At 39.2% G+C, this 16,167-nt stretch overlaps 1 protein-coding gene across 6 annotated transcripts in view; it reads right to left on the bottom strand.

Annotated features, from left to right (window-relative positions):
* The window catches only part of GRIA3 (glutamate ionotropic receptor AMPA type subunit 3), a 308,633-nt gene that overhangs the window by 64,433 nt on the left and 228,033 nt on the right, over window positions 1-16,167 (bottom strand). For all 6 annotated transcript variants that reach the window (XM_010821371.4, XM_005227468.5, XM_005227469.5 and 3 more), the window contains 2 exons: window positions 13,535-13,911; window positions 2,232-2,430 (listed from right to left, as the gene is read on the bottom strand). In XM_010821371.4, coding sequence (XP_010819673.1) covers window positions 2,232-2,430; window positions 13,535-13,911 — 576 coding nt within the window. The remainder of the gene's footprint in view (window positions 1-2,231; window positions 2,431-13,534; window positions 13,912-16,167) is intronic.

The raw sequence follows: 16,167 nt of genomic DNA, 5'->3' as shown, positions 1-16,167 counted from the left end.
CTATTCAGCAGATGGAAATCCTTGGCTTCCTGCCCTGAAATGTGTGAGTGATTTCATGAGGGCAGGGGATTATTCCCAGATAAGCTTCTGGAACAGCCATCGAGGTGAGGGTCAAGGCCAGGTTAGTCCAAGAAGATTTTGATACTGCTATTGGAATAGCCAAAAAGTTTGTTTGGGTTCTTCTGTACTATCATGTGGAAAAACCCAAACAAACTTTTTGGCCAACCCCAATAGTACCGAGTCCCTCACCCTGGTTAGGGATTATGAGCTGCTCAATAAAAAGTGGTAGAGGTGAGAGAGGGATATCCTAAGTCAATAAAACTTCTTCTTCTTCTTCTTTTTTTTTTTTTTTTTAAATCAAGTGCCCCTCTACTTTTCCACCTACAACCCCTTCCAAGAGAATTCTTGAAAGGGTATCAGAACTCACTCTTTCTGCTTCAGGGAATGAAAACAGTTTTTAGTTAATCGCTATAATTTCAAGAAACATACTCCTGCTGGTTTCCTGTGAAACAACTGGATACATCCCATGATAATACACATATAAATACATTTCTTACTGATTTCTTAAAACAAGCTGGCTTAGAACCAACATTTGTTTACTGTGGATCTTTGAGGAAAAGTCACTAATTATACCTGCCATCCGATAACTCGATTTTTGGTTGGAGAGAATGACTCAACTTTTCTTTTCTACCAACTACACAAGTGGCTTCTGGATCACTGTTATAACCAGTTACCTGGGTTATAACAGGTAACAGTTAGCAGGCAGTCATATGTATAGAATGGGTCAGTTTTCTCAGTGAAGCCACCATGTCTCTCTGGTTGGAGCAACTGAATAAATGCAAGAGTTCTTAAACATTCCATCAATAGCCTTTTTTAAAGACACATGTACCCCAGTGTTCATCGCAGCACTGTTTATAATAGCCAGGACATGGAAGCAACCTAGATGTCCATCAGCAGATGAATGGATAAGAAAGCTGTGGTACATATACACAATGGAGTATTACTCAGCCATTAAAAAGAATACATTTGAATCAGTTCTAATGAGGTGGATGAAACTGGAGCCTATTATACAGAGTGAAGTAAGCCAGAAAGAAAAACACCAATACAGTATACTAATGCATATATATGGAATTTAGAAAGATGCTAACAATAACCCTGTGTATGAGACAGCAAAAGAGACACTGATGTACAGAACAGTCTTTTGGACTCTGTGGGAGAGGGAGAGGGTGGGAAGATTTGGGAGAATGGCATTGAAACATGTATAATATCATGTATGAAACGAGTTGCCAGTCCAGGTTCGATGCACGATACTGGATGCTTGGGGCTAGTGCACTGGGACGACCCAGAGGGATGGTATGGGGAGGGAGGAGGGAGGAGGATTCAGGATGGGGAACACAGGTATACCTGTGGCGGATTCATTTTGATATTTGGTAAAACTAATACAATTTGTAAAGTTTAAAAAAAAAATAAAGACCAGTTACTACACAACAAAGATCTTGATGTTTTATGTAAAAGTGGTTTGTCCATTGTATTATCCTTGTATAATGTTCTATCTCCTTTCTTCTTTCTCCTCCACAGTGCTGATGCTTTACTAACTTTTACTAGTGAACAACTTGCTTCCCCTATTAAGACTGGGCCTATGTTGGGTCAGAAAGGGGTCAACAAATCTACTTAAGAAATTAAAACAGTTATCAGTTTCCCTGAAAATTGAATTATCTGCATGTACAGAAATGCTTGAAACAACTGAAATACATTTCAATAGGAAACCAAAGTATAAAAAAATGTCATTTTATAGTCCATGATTCCTCAGATTCTTAGTCAACCACCTAACGTCAGTGAACTGCTGAGACATAAAATCACTGCTTTTGTAAAAGCTAAAAAGGAGAACAGATATTTAGTTCAATGACTTCAGTATTCAAGTAAGGGGACCAAGGCTGACAGAAGTTAAATGACCTGCCCAAGGATAAATAGTCACTTGGTGGCAGGTTGGGATTCCAACCTGCGAGTTCAAACCCAGTGCTCTTGCCATGCCACTTGTGAGGTCACACACGAGTCTTGGATCTAAAGGACAATGAAGTAGGTCATCAAGCAAGTAGTTCTATCTTTAAGATGCTCTGCCTTGATAATATTTCCACCCTTCCCCAACCCTCCTTTAAAATACCATGAATCTGCCTTTGTGAGCAGGTGGTAAAATAAAAGCCAGCAGACCCAATTAACTGAAAAGCACTTACTCTGAAAAACTCTTTTGTTGAGCCGGAGTCCAAGGTCCCATATGCAATTTCAGTCTGCTTAGCTAAGTCTTCAGCACTCTCTATGGGAGAAACCATCCTCTCCACAGTCAAGAAAGCAGCGAGATTGGCAGTATAGGAAGAAATAATGATCAGGGTGAAGAACCACCAAACCCCTCCAACAATGCGCCCGGAGAGTGATCTACAAAACAAAACAAAGACCCATCCGGACCCAGAGGGGCCACGTTTCAGTTTACGAAATCCTTATCTTTATTTTTGGAAAGAGGAATGATTTCAGTGGAGCTGATGAAATCAAGAAGTCAATGATATCAGGGGATGAACACATCAAACAGAATGACACGTTGACAGCAACACTGCATGGCATGATGGCATGGGATGATGGTACATGCATAATGCTCTTCAGGCCCCTACGGGTTTCAAAGCAGGATTATTTATTTAATCACAGAAATAAATACCTTCTTTGTGCCAGCTCCTGCTTAGATGTAATCATTGTACTTACCTGATTCTCTTCCTGTGAGCCTTGCTGGGCGCACCTGGGGAAGACTGTTCTGTTTCCTTTATGGCAGGTGGTTCCCAGCCTTGCCTGTACATCAGAATCACCTGGGATCTTAAACCTCTCATGCTCAGCATGAGACTCAGCCAACAAAGAAATCAGAACCCGAGAGGTGCAACCCAGATGTATGTATTTTTAAAAATCTCGCCAGGTGATTACAATGTGCAGTCAAGGTTGACAAACACTGATGTAAGGTGATGTCATGGGAGACACAGAATCAAAAACCTTTATGTATTTGAGGAGACATGAGTAGATGCTAGTAAATGAGCACTATTCACTGTGAGTTTAACACATTTACTACAGACGTTGCCATTCTAGTGAAGTTGGTTAACCACAAGGCAAGGGGCCATGAAATAATATTTATTATTATCTTCATATAAATGGCTAGTGGGGCTCAGGAGTTTTGATCCAGGGATTGAAACTCTTCCCTTTGAAAAACTGAGACTAAGCACATGGGACAGGCTGGCTCAAGTGAAGTTGGAAACTAGTTGTGTAATAGGATTTGAGAGGCACTAAAATGTTTGTCTGTACGCTCCCTCACCAAAATAACCAAAACAGATAAAACCATCCTCACTGGTCTGCTCTAGACATTCTTACTATTGGGATTATCTTCCAAGGTTTCTTCAGGAGGCTTGGTCAAAATGTCACACTTTACTTCAACAGCACCTATTTTCATATCATTATGGATTAGTATATCCAGTTAGTGGAGAATGGGACAGATGATGCATAAGTTTTAATCAGGGAACGTCTTGTTCTTGAATGTAACTATGCATAGGCATTACTTGGGGTGTTTGTTAAAATGCAGATTCCGAATATCCGAGTGCTCAAAAATCTGGACTTTTTAAGCATCACTGGTGATAGCAGTGGTTTGCTGATCAAATTGAGAAATACTGTTCTTCTCCATCAGTGATTCTCAACTCTGCCTGCATATCAAAGTCATCAGGGGAGCTTGAGACAAAACAAAAGAAAACAAAACAAAACACAATGACCAAAAAAAAAAAAAATAAATAAAATGGCAACCCACTCCAGTGTTCTTGCCTGGAGAATCCCAGGGACAGCGGAGCCTGGTGGGCTGCTGTCTGTGGGGTCGCACAGAGTCGGACACGACTGAAGCAACTTAGCAGCAGCAGCAGCAGACTCCACCCCAGATCAATGAAATCAGAATCTCCGGGGGTTGGGCCTAAGCAGCAACATTTGAAAAGTTTTTATTTATTTATTTTTGGCTGTGCTGTGTCTTCCTTGCCACTCAGGCATTTCTCTAGTTGTGGCGAGTGGGGGCTACTCTCTAGTTGCGGTGCGTGGATTTCTCATGGTGGTGGCTTCTCTCATTATGGATCAGGGGCTCTCGGGCACGTGGGCTTCAGTAGTTGCAGCGCACAGACTCATTCATTGCAGCTCCCTGGCTGTAGAGCACAGGCTCAGTAGTTGCGGTGCACGGGCTTAGTTGCTCCACGACATGTGGGATCTTCCTGGACCAGCGATTGAACCTGCGCCTCCTGCATTGTCAGGATGAGTTTTTACCACTGAGCCGCCAGGGAAGCCCCAGCAGCAGCATGTTCATAAAGCTCCTTGGGCACATCCAGGATTAGAGCCACGGTCCTACATCATGAGAGTACCTGGGGATAGGGTCTGCGGGAAGTTAGGGGGCAGTGTAAGAACCCCGAATGCTTAAAGATGGATACAGGCTTGTCCTGAGGAAACATCACCTCCTTTGCAATGCTGCTGAAGGCTGGCTCTGTGTGCAGAAACGAAATGTGGTCGCTAGGTTTCATAAAACATTGCCACATTATTCTGAGGATAGTTCTTCTCTGAGGCATAGCTCCATCCTGGTTAGGCTGTGTTCTCTCATGCCCAGAAAAGCTCACAGGAAAAGAACCCGCTCTGTCATAGAGTCAAGAATAGGCGTAGGAGCCTGGCACCTCTCCAGGCTCTGTGGGAAGAGGGCAGCTCTGGGCTGAAAGCTGGCAAGTCAAGCTCTTCTCTGTCTGTACATGCATTCTACCACTTGGAAGCAAAGTTAAATTCCTGTGTCCCAAGATAACCTTTTTTGAGCCTCTGGAAAATCCAGTTGTTTTAGATTTTACACTCTGATCAAATCATTTTGGCACATGTTTTGATAAATAGTCTTTATTGATTAACTGTAAAAAAAAACTACTTGGTTTTTTTAAAGCCTGTAATTTCTGTTGGTCCCTGGATGCTTCAAACAACCCATATTTATTTCTGAGTGTAGTCACTTTTAGTTTTTTGGCTGTGCAAATCTGCTTTGCAACAGATTTTTTCTAACTAATAGTTATACTCTCTGAGTATTTCACCTGGGAACATCTCCCTTTTAATAAGAAGAGGTAAAAACATCTGGATGAGTCAGAAAGAATGTCACACTTCCAAATGCTAAAAGTATATGGAATATTTCAATTATGAATTTGTAACTTTCATAGTCTTTCTTCATTGTTGACATATACATTTCACTTATTCTGGGCTGATCTGACTCTGGAAATACTTTTTCTATATAAAAGATGAATGTTTAAAGTGGCATTTGTAGTAATTAAAAAAAAAATAATAGCTAACACTTAAGAAGCACTTCCTATGTGCCAGACTCTGTTTTAATTGTTTACATGTGTCAACTCTTTTAATCCTCCATCCCTGTGCTTAAGTCATATTTTACAGATAAGAAAATGGAGGCATTCTATAGATAAATAACTGAGGCAAAGAGATGAGAAATAGGAAATAAATCATCTAGATGTACACGAGAGGAAAGACATGCCCATATTTTTATAGTATAAAATATTCACATTTTGTATAAGAAAATCCAGAATGGTGGGTAGATTATAGAAGGAGCAATTTTCCTACAAACTCTGAGAAATACTGTTGCAGGAAAACCAAACATGTTTGGGTAATTATTGTTTATTATCTGTTGTTCATTTGGAATGGAGCTGTGAATGCCATCCTTATTTGGGATGATAGGGTTTTATGGAGATCAAGGGGAAAACTGATTTTGGAGTATTTCCAGAATCATGGTTTGGTATGGAAAGCGGTGTATTCTGCTGCCGTGAATACTAATGGTAGTTTATGTATTATCTATTTGAAATGTGGAGAACAACACAGTAATTTATGAAAATTACATTGGTGTCATGCTATTGCAGCTAATAGACTCTGACTGTATCTGTGTGATCTAAAATCAAGCCTGCATATCATAACCTGGTTATTTTGGCCACCTTAATAGCTGACTCAGATAATCATGTGGTTAATCCATATGACTTAGCTGAAATTGTCTGTTTACATGACCGAAAATAAAAAGCTAACTGGTCTTTTTTGTGACCTCTTGTCTATATGGTTATTGATTTTGGCAGTTATGTAGTTAATACCACAATAGACCTACGATCATAGAGAATTTTGGTGAATATCCACATAGAAATGGTAAAATAGTATCTACAAGAATCAGCATAGATGGAAAAAGGAGCTTCCTGGGAATCAGCATTGAATGCACTCAGCATTCTCCCCTTAAGACAGTAGTGGCTTTGACAAGAGTCTTGGAATTTCTACCACTTTCTTCCCTTGTGTGACAGTGATGCCTAAATTGTTTTACGGAGAATGTGTGCAGCGGAACTAACTGGGAAGAAGCTCTATAAAAATCTTCACATTTCCCTTTTCTCATTAGTGAAACTATAGCCATTTAAACCCACATTTCACATGGAGGCTATATAAAAAGTGACTGATGGGTCAGCCCTATCACATTTTTAAAAGGATCCATTAAAACAAGACAAGACTTTATAGTTGAGTTAGAAAGACCTGTCATTTCTCAGTATCTTTCCTTCCATTAATGCAGCTTCGAAATGCTTAACATTCATTTCAAGTAGTTTTGTTGCACAAGACAGATTTGGAGGTTAGCATAATGAAATGACTGTAAAATGCTGCACATTTAGTATTTATATAAATGTGTTAAAGGAACATATCATACCTTTTGAAGGAATGTAAGTGGAGGCATGAAGTTAATGAAAGGAAATTAGCAACAAGAGAAAAACAGACATAAAAACATTGCAAAATAATACACAATGCTCCTGTTATCTGTAATCAGAAGAAACTAGAGTTTCTGAGTCAATAATAAAGTGTATTTTATGGCCTCTAAAATGATAATAAAAGTGAGCAATGTGCTGTAACCTTCATCCTGTAAGTAAATTTTGAAATCTGCACTTTACTAGCTTCAGAAGATGAAGAGCTAGAACTGCAAACTGCTTCTCCTTTGCACAAACTCTTCATCATTCCTTTGCTTCCTTCTTTCTTCCAAAGTATGCATCATCCCTACACTCCACTCAATGTTGTGTCTATGACAGATTATTTTTTAAATGTGCAGAATCCATCTTCTGCTCTTCTAGTCTTCTCTGATGGGCATAACTAACCATCTCCCCAAAACTTAAGACTAGGGCTTTCAGGCAGAAAAGACATGAAATAGTTGTAATAAAAAATCCTGCTATTACAATTAATTTATTATCGCTCCACTACTGCTTTGAAGTGAATTTACAGTAGGATTAAGACCCTGCTCCTACATCAGTAAAGGAAAGGTTATTACTTTAAATGGAGCCCCCGAGCTCCTGTTATGTTTGATCCCATTCATTTTTTACCCTTTGTATATTTTATTCTTCTGCATATACTTTCTATTTTAAAGGAGGATCTGTATATCAGCTAACCTGGAATGGATCCCCTGCCCTCTTGTCCAAAGGATTGATATCTTCAAATCTTAACAGGACAATAATACTCATGGAATAATGTGTACACAGCGACCAGGTTCAAGTTAGCATGTTCTTTCCATTTTCTCTGTTCTCATTCCCTGGAACCTTGTATCTTGAACTTGGCAGGCCCTCAGATGTCCCTGCAGCTCTAGAGAAAGTCAGCAGGGGGAGCATTTGTCTGGGAGGACTTAGACTCTGGACTGCTTAGCAGTACTATCAACGTTTTACAAAGGAAATACATTTCAGATTAAAAAAAAAAAATTACAACCACCTGTCAATATTAGCAAGACATTGCGGAATAATACAACCAAAATATTTGCAAGTGGTGTAATCCTTAAGGAAAGCCCATTAGGGGTTCAAAAAGGGATGTTGTCAGTTACTTCTCATCAGAAATCAGCTATCTGGCACTGACTACAATTTCAATTGGATTCCTAAAGAGGATTAGGAACTAAAATGCAAATGCAATATGAACTATTGGTATTTGTGAAGCCAGCATGGTTAAGAGCAGCCAGTTTAAAAATGATAATCGCTACTATGTATTGAGTACTTACTATAGGTCAGGCACTGTGCTTTACATTTTATAGATGAGGAACTGAGCCTTAGCAAGATTTAGTTACTTGTCCTACGTTATACAACAACTAGGCAGATTGTGAATCTGGTGAGACAAACTCCAACACCCACACACCTAATCACTATGCTCCCTCCATCTGGCTACACCCACTGGCTATCTCCCCATGCCCCAATCAAGGGGGAAGAAGGTTAAAGGCAAGCAATCTCCTCATACTTTCTCTCCTGACTCCCCCTAGAAATTCATTCGTGTATGAATACAACCTCAGCTTATTACATTGATTACTCTCTCTATAGGTGATTCGGTCTCACCTGACTTGGTCACTCTGAACAACTGGGGTAGTTGAAAATATCAAAGCTAATTGACATAGACTCTTTAAGCCTCTAGGTTTCCATTCATAGCTTAATTTGATGGCAATGGAATCATGCTCAGTTTTCCTGGTGATGTCTCATTGCTGATCTCCCCGTCTTTTACTTTGAGTGAACACATGTTCAGTAGCATTCTTAAATGCTCACTGCCTACTTTCTTTAACAGCCAGCTGTTTTTTTCCCTGGAAAACAGCTCTTGGGGCTGAGCATGAGGGAAAGAATGGAACAAACAGTGTACCATTAGGTCGATAGTGGGAGGCAGTGTGTGGTAGTGGAAATAATTGTACTGCTTGCTGGCTCTTAGAAACCCCACGACCTTGGCTTCCATGACATTATCTCTCCAGGCACTATTCCTTTGTCATGATGTGAGAAAATCAGTATGAAGTGGAAAGAGCATGGATTTTAGAACTAGAGTTTGAATACTAGCTTTGTCATTATTTGCAGGGCTAGGCAAATTGTTTCACCTGAGCATCAACTGCACCTGAAAAATAAGTATAATGCCCACCTCGTGGTAGTGTTTTGAGGATTAGAATTCACATTAAAATACAGGTAAAGTGCCCAGATGCAGAGGGAACTCAGAGAAGGTTGTTGTTCCTGGGCCCTCAGTAAACAGAAGCAGTTGGATTAATTTATCTCTGAGATTTCCTCATGCTATGATATTTGATAATTCTACTTTAAAATGTGGTCTCTTATAATGCCTTCAATTGTTTCAATTTTGATAAAAGCCAGAGTGTACAATGCATGCTCACATTCTGGGCTTGCTGGAAAGTTTGCATTCCAGGTATGGCCACTGAACAGAAATAAAGTATCATGCTGGCATTCACAGCTGAAGGCAACCACGAATCTTAGAGTGCAACTATGTGATTATTGGGAATTTCTAAATCAGTTAATAGAAGAGCACCTTACAGTGGGGTTTGCTGCTATATAGTTGAGCACAAATATATAACCAGTAGCATTCTCAAGACAAGGAGAAACATGTTCCCTCCTTACTTGTATGTAATAAGTATACTAACAAGTATAACATATTATCAAGAGATTTAAAGATATAATGTCTTTTGAAGGACATAAAAGACAGTATTGAAGGAGAGAGTACTCATATGGTAGAAAATTTAGAGTTTGTAAAGGTAATAATTTATTACTCAGAAGCACAGTAAGGATAATACTTGTTACTTTGCCAGGTTGAGTTGAAACCAGCATTCAGGGAAAAAAAATGGAACAGAATCGTGAATATCAGAATGCATGGCACACTGTAAGGGTAACGTCTGGTGAAACTTGTGTTATGTACACATATGTGCACTGAGTTGTGTTGGAAAATTTATTTCTGACCAAAGGCCATGCTCAAAACCTTTGAAAGGTCTATAGGAAGTGTCTAGTGCAGAATAATAAAATCTGTACCTTGAAAAAAGTACCTGAGATATTTCAGTGCCACAGAAGAGCCACAGCTAAAATTCTGCTACAAAAAAATGAAAATAAAGAATCTTTCCAGCTTGTCATTTTTAGGCCATCATTTTAAGTTGTTACTTAATGAGGCAACATGCAGAAATACTTCTAAAAACAAATGACCTTTTAAGGGTGCAGCTTGAGTATGCACAGTAGTATGCAGCACTCCAGTGGGGCAACCACAATTTTAGTTTTGAAAATTCACTTACAGAAACCAATACAATCTCCAACCTCAATAAGTCTTTAGCATTGCCTCAACACAGGTTACCAGTCATGTTAAAATCATTCAATTACAGGATCATCCAGAAACCCTTGTCTCTTGAAGTGAACATTAAAAAGAAATCAGACAAGAAGAATGAACTCCCAGATGGTATTCTAAGCACAAAAGGAACAGGGAGTGAAATAATTTGGAAAACCTGACCAAGCAGATGGAGGGTGACAAAAAAGAATGACTTAGACAAATGAGGCTTGACCCACACATGTTATATTAAAAAGCTGCTGAAGATGGTCACCAGTGATTTATACTGTTAAACTCATTTAAATGAAGGCAATATGCATAAATACTTAAAAACAAATGGATAATCCATTTGTGTTCCAAGTAGATAATCTCAAAATGATGTACTCTATAAAAACATGGTAGGTGACCTCTTGAGTCCTAGTTTAAATAAAGATCCCTATTGCCAACAAAGGTCCATCTAGTCAAGGCTATGGTTTTTCCAGTGGTCATGTATGAATGTGAGAGTTGGACTATAAAGAAAGCTGAGCACTGAAGAACTGATGCTTTTGAACTGTGCTATTGGAGAAGACTCTTGAGAGTCTCTTGGACTGCAAGGAGATCCAACCAGTCCATCCTAAAGAAAATCAGTCCTGAATATTTATTGGAAGCTGAAATATTCATGCTGAAGCTGAAACTCCAATACTTTGGCCATCTCATGCGAAGAGCTGACTCATTTGAAAAAACCCTGATGCTGGGAAAGATTGAGTGCAGGAGAAGAAGGGGATGACAGAGGATGAGATGGTTGTATGACATCACCGACTCGATGGACATGAGTTTGAGTAAACTCCAGGAGTTGGTGATGGACAGGGAGGTCTGGCATGCTTCAGTCCATGGGGTTGCAGAGTCGGACACGACTGAGCGACTGAACTGAACCAAACTGATATGTTTGTATAATTGACTCTGGTCAGTATTTGGATTCATGTTCAATTTTACCAAAGCTAAAACTTTTTATTTAGGAAATAACTCATTTTTTATGATTATATAGATGTTACATTTGCTTATAATATTTTCTGATTATGAATCCACCACGACATTTGTTTAGGTGAGTCAACACTTTAAGTGGGTGAAGTCTAGGACATTAACATTCAATATCTTCAATAGCATCACTGAGATAAATATGCATACCACAAAATCCACCAATGTAAGTGTGCAATGAATAAATTTAGTAAATTTAGAGTTGTGCAACCATTGCCACAATCCAGTTTGGGACCATTTCCATTACTCTGAAAATTTCCCTTGAGCCCATTTGTGGTTAATCTCCATAGGGATGGGACTAGGGTGAGGCAAGTGAGGCATTTGCCCCTCACACATTATTGAAGGAAGTGCCCAAATCTCATTAATCAAGATAAATAGCATTTTACTGCAATATTTTTTAAAAATCAAAATTAATGCAAAAGTTCATGATGAAAAAATAGCAAATTTTAAAATAAAGACTGGATCTGACCCTTGTGCTTGCTGTACTCAGCCTCACTTGCCTCACCCTAATTCTGACCCCCATTCTAATCCCTCTCTGCTCTCTCCAAGGCCCCAGAAATCATTAACGTGATTCCTGTCTCTATTGATTTGCCTATTCTGGACAAATGAAATAATATAATATGGGATAGTCAATAAATGGAATTTAAGACATGGAATCATATGGTATGTGGCATTTTGCATCTGGCTTCTTTCATTTAGCATCATGTTTTCTAAGTTCATGTATTAGCATATATCAGTCTTCTTCTTTTTTTTTTTAGTTGCTCAATAGTTTCCCATTCCAAATGTGGCATGGATATACCATTTTGATTATCCATTCATTTGTTGATGGACATTCGGGTTTCCACCTTTTGGCTATAATAAATCAAGTTCCTATGAACATTTGTGTGTAAGTCTTTGTGTGGATATATGTTTTCTTTTAGGTAAATAAGAGTGGAATTTCTGTGTCATTTTAAGTATGTCTAATTATAAGAGACTGCCAAACTGTTTTCCAGTCTGGCTGTAGCATTTTGCATTCACACTACTAATGGATGAGAGCTATAGTCATTCCACATCCTCGTTACCACTTAGTATTGTCTGTCTTTTTGATTATAGCCATTCTAGAGGCTATATTGGAGAAGGCAATGGCACCCCACTCCAGTACTCTTGCCTGGAAAATCCCACGGAATGAGGAGCCTGGTAGGCTGCAGTCCATGGGGTCGCTAAGGGTTGGACACGACTGAGTGACTTCACTTTCACTTTTCCCTTTCATGCATTGGAGAAGGAAATGGCAACCCACTCCAGTGTTCTTGCCTGGAGAATCCCAGGGATGGGGGAGCCTGGTAGGCTGCCGTCTATGGGGTCGCACAGAGTCAGACATGACTGAAGCGACTTAGCAGCAGCAGAGCCCCATAAATGGTATTAAAATGATTATACATATGGGGGTGACTTAGCAGCAGCAGAGGCTATATAGAGGTGTCTCACTGCAATTTTAATTTGCATTTCCCCTTTGACTAATGATGGTGAGCATCTTTTCATGAGATTATTAACCACTTGTATGCCTTCTTTGGGAAAATGTCTATTCAAATCTTTCATGCATTTTTAGATTCAGGTTGCTTATCTTCTTTTCATTGAATTGCAAGAGATCTTTCTATATTTTGGATAAAAGCCCTTTATCTTATCACATGTGTGATTTCCTAACATTTTGTCCTACCGTGGCTTGTCTTTTCATTTTCTTAATGATGTTTTTTGAATTACAAAACGTTTTGAATTTTGATGAAGTCCAGTTTATCAGTTCTTACAGTGGATTGTGCTTTTTGTGTTCTGAAAATTCTTTGTCCAATCCAGGGTCACACGGACTTCCTCTTGTGTTTTCTTTCAGAAGTTTTATAGTTTTAGTGATTAAACTTGGATAAGGTACTACAGTGAAATAGTTCTAGGCAGTCAGAGAGAAAAATGAAAAATGGAGGACCTTGAAAGGGGAAGGTAGAGTTTTAAAGAAGAGTTCTGTCTTCTTTTAAATTTTTTCTAGATTCAGTCTCTGGACAAGTGAGAAAATGTTTTAGCTCAATTAGGAAACCATGCATGTTTGATCTGATCAAGATTTAGAGTTAGCTTTATCTGAATAATATCAATTTAGCTGGCAATGTTGCCTTTATCCACAGTTCAAATGTTTGCTGTAATATGTATGAATAGATGATGCCATAGAAATGCATGAAAGACATTCAAAGCGACAGTGATAACACACTTCATGGGTGAAAGCAAACAAAATGGCTTGATGATAATTTGTCATCAGATGGAATGTTAAAGAAATCTGGACTTGAGATGAATGAATACCAGATGTACACGAATGGATCATGGCCATAATATGCAAGGAGGCATTGGGTATGGCATGGAAACAAACCTTGGAGAAATATCACATCCTTGCTGCATAAAGGCACCCAAGGAAAACCAAAGACTGTTAAATATTCCAAATTCATTTGGAGGATCAGGAGGGCTTTGTGGGTCACGAGGTTCCTCATTGTTGTCTTCCAAGTGCCATTCATAAGGGCTGAATCTGCTGACGAGGAAAAGAACCACGCTGACTCCAATGTAAGCAAAGACAATGCACATCCAGATTTCATAAGCCAGGGGATCCAGAAATGAGAACACGCCTGGCTTGGATTTCTGAGGCTTCTTTATCATGATGGAGATACCCAGGCTCATAAATGGCTTTGAGAAATCTATGACTTCTTCACGGACCAGCGTTATAGTGAGTGGAGCAACAGCTATATCAGCCCTCTGGAAAAAAAAAACAAAAAACAAAACAATACACTTTTTTTTTTTTTTTTTACTATTAGAGACAATATTTCCATTAGTCATTTGCCACTTAATATACCTCTTTGGTAAAAATATAAAGTATTAAGTCACCACAACCAACTGATTTGTCAATCCTTTGGTTAGACAAGTAGTAGCATTCAGTGTGGAGAAGGAAATGGCAACCCACTCCAGTGTTCTTGCCTGGAGAATCCCAGGGACTCGGGAGCCTGTGGGCTGTCGTCTCTGGGGTCGCACAGAGTCGGACACTACTGAATCGACTTAGCAGCAGCAGCAGCAGCATTCAGTGGGTCCTAAAATACTTGACAGAAAGGACACTTTGTCCTCTGAAGCATATTGACTTAGGACAACTGATTCCATTTTGTTCTTAAATTTTTTTTTGCTACTTTTCACTTCAACTTGTACTCCCCTGTTCTATATCACTGTTTCATTTTTATATTCTTATTTTAATGTTCATGTTCTTATGTCTTATCTCCCTCACCTGACTGGAAATTCTTGTGGGAAAAGCATAATAGTCTATACTTTTTATATGTGCCTCCCTCCTCACCATGGGGTGCCACACAGGACCATAGTACTCAGTTTAATACTTGAGTGTTTGCCATTATTCTTGTTGGTTTGAGAGTATATCTATAAAAACATTGTCCTTTAAAGGCAGGAATTCAATCTCCTATTTTTGTATTCATCACTGCAAAACATCCTAAAGAAATTGTAGATGCATAAAAAATAAGCTGTTGATTATTGACTATGAAATATGTAAACACGAAAGAATTCTGCATGGGCAGAGCAGTTATTAGAATACATATTAATTTATAGAGTAAGTCATCATTTCTAGTGATAAATATCAGTGTAGTACTCACATGTACTGGAGCAATAAAATAAATGTGTCAGGAGCACACTGCATAATTAGCTCAGGCAAAGGCAGACAATGTTTTTATATTAGTCCCATGAAAACAGGCACTAAGAACTTTTACACTTATTTGTCTTCCACCATAGTTCCTTTACGTCAGTAGTAGGTTTTAGCCTGGCTGCTGCTGCTGCTAAGTCGCTTCAGTCGTGTCCGACTCTGTGTGACCCCATAGACGGCAGCCCACCAGGCTCCTCCATCCATGGGATTTTCCAGGCAAGAGTACTGGAGTGGGGTGCCACTGCCTTCTCTGTTTTAGTCTGGAGCCAGGCCTTAAAATGCATAGGTAGAAAAATGCTTCTAACTAAGAAAAGGCTTTGACTGGTATATCAGGTATAAAGTGAAAATACCAATTTTGATGATAATTTTTTCTATGTTAAATAGTTATGCCTTAATATCCCTACCTTTAGGGGATGAAGGATGAAATCTGAGACAGGGTGTATCTTTTAAAAAATGATGTTTTACTGCTGTGATGTACACATGGTGACTCAAACTGATTAAGAAACTCTCCTTAATTAATTGAAGGGGAAAGTCAGTAATAAACAGCCAGCTAACATGGGTTCAGTGTTTACTCTGTGTGAGGCACTGTGCTAAGCCCCTTATGCATATTTAATTCTCGTAGCAGCCTTGAGGTTGGTACAAGATCCTTCCCATGTTAGAGAAGGAGGAAGTGAGGCATTCAGAAGCTGGGATTGAACTCTGGTCTTCAGATGCCACAACTCACTCTTTTAACCACCACAATATTCTAATTCCAGAGATACTTGCAGATTTGTATTATATGTTAACTTACATACAATAATCAACCTCAGCCAGTGACTCTTGGGTTCATTCCAGTGCATCTGAGTGCCTGTTCTGTACCAAACACTATTCCTGGCGCTAGGGGTGAAGCAGTAAGCAAGACAGACAAAACCTGCTGCAGAATGTATGCATTCACTAAAGCCAATAGCCTGCTGACCAAACTAATCTTGACGGCTGCGTACCACCTCAAACTCAACATTTCTAAACTTAAATCCATCATCTATCACTGTAATGGTGATTCTTTAAGTCTGTGAATGATGCTTCTTCCACACATTTCCCAGTCCCTAATCCTTACCAGTGCTGCCCTCTCTGTAGATGATCTTGCCTCTTCCTTTACGGAGAAGATGGAAGCCATCTGATATAAGTTCTATCATCTCAGTGTCTTTCTTCTCCTCCTGGACCTCTTGTTGTATCTTTTTCCATCCCTTCTGTTGTCCCCATCACACAAGAAATAAACTTTCTTTCTAAGATTTAATCAACTTCTTCCTTGCATCTCATACTTTTCTCTCTCTTAAAAC

This window comes from Bos taurus, chromosome X (genome assembly GCF_002263795.3).
Source record: "Bos taurus isolate L1 Dominette 01449 registration number 42190680 breed Hereford chromosome X, ARS-UCD2.0, whole genome shotgun sequence".
NCBI classification, from domain to species: Eukaryota; Metazoa; Chordata; class Mammalia; order Artiodactyla; family Bovidae; genus Bos; species Bos taurus.
This window is presented reverse-complemented; position numbering and strand designations above follow the sequence as displayed.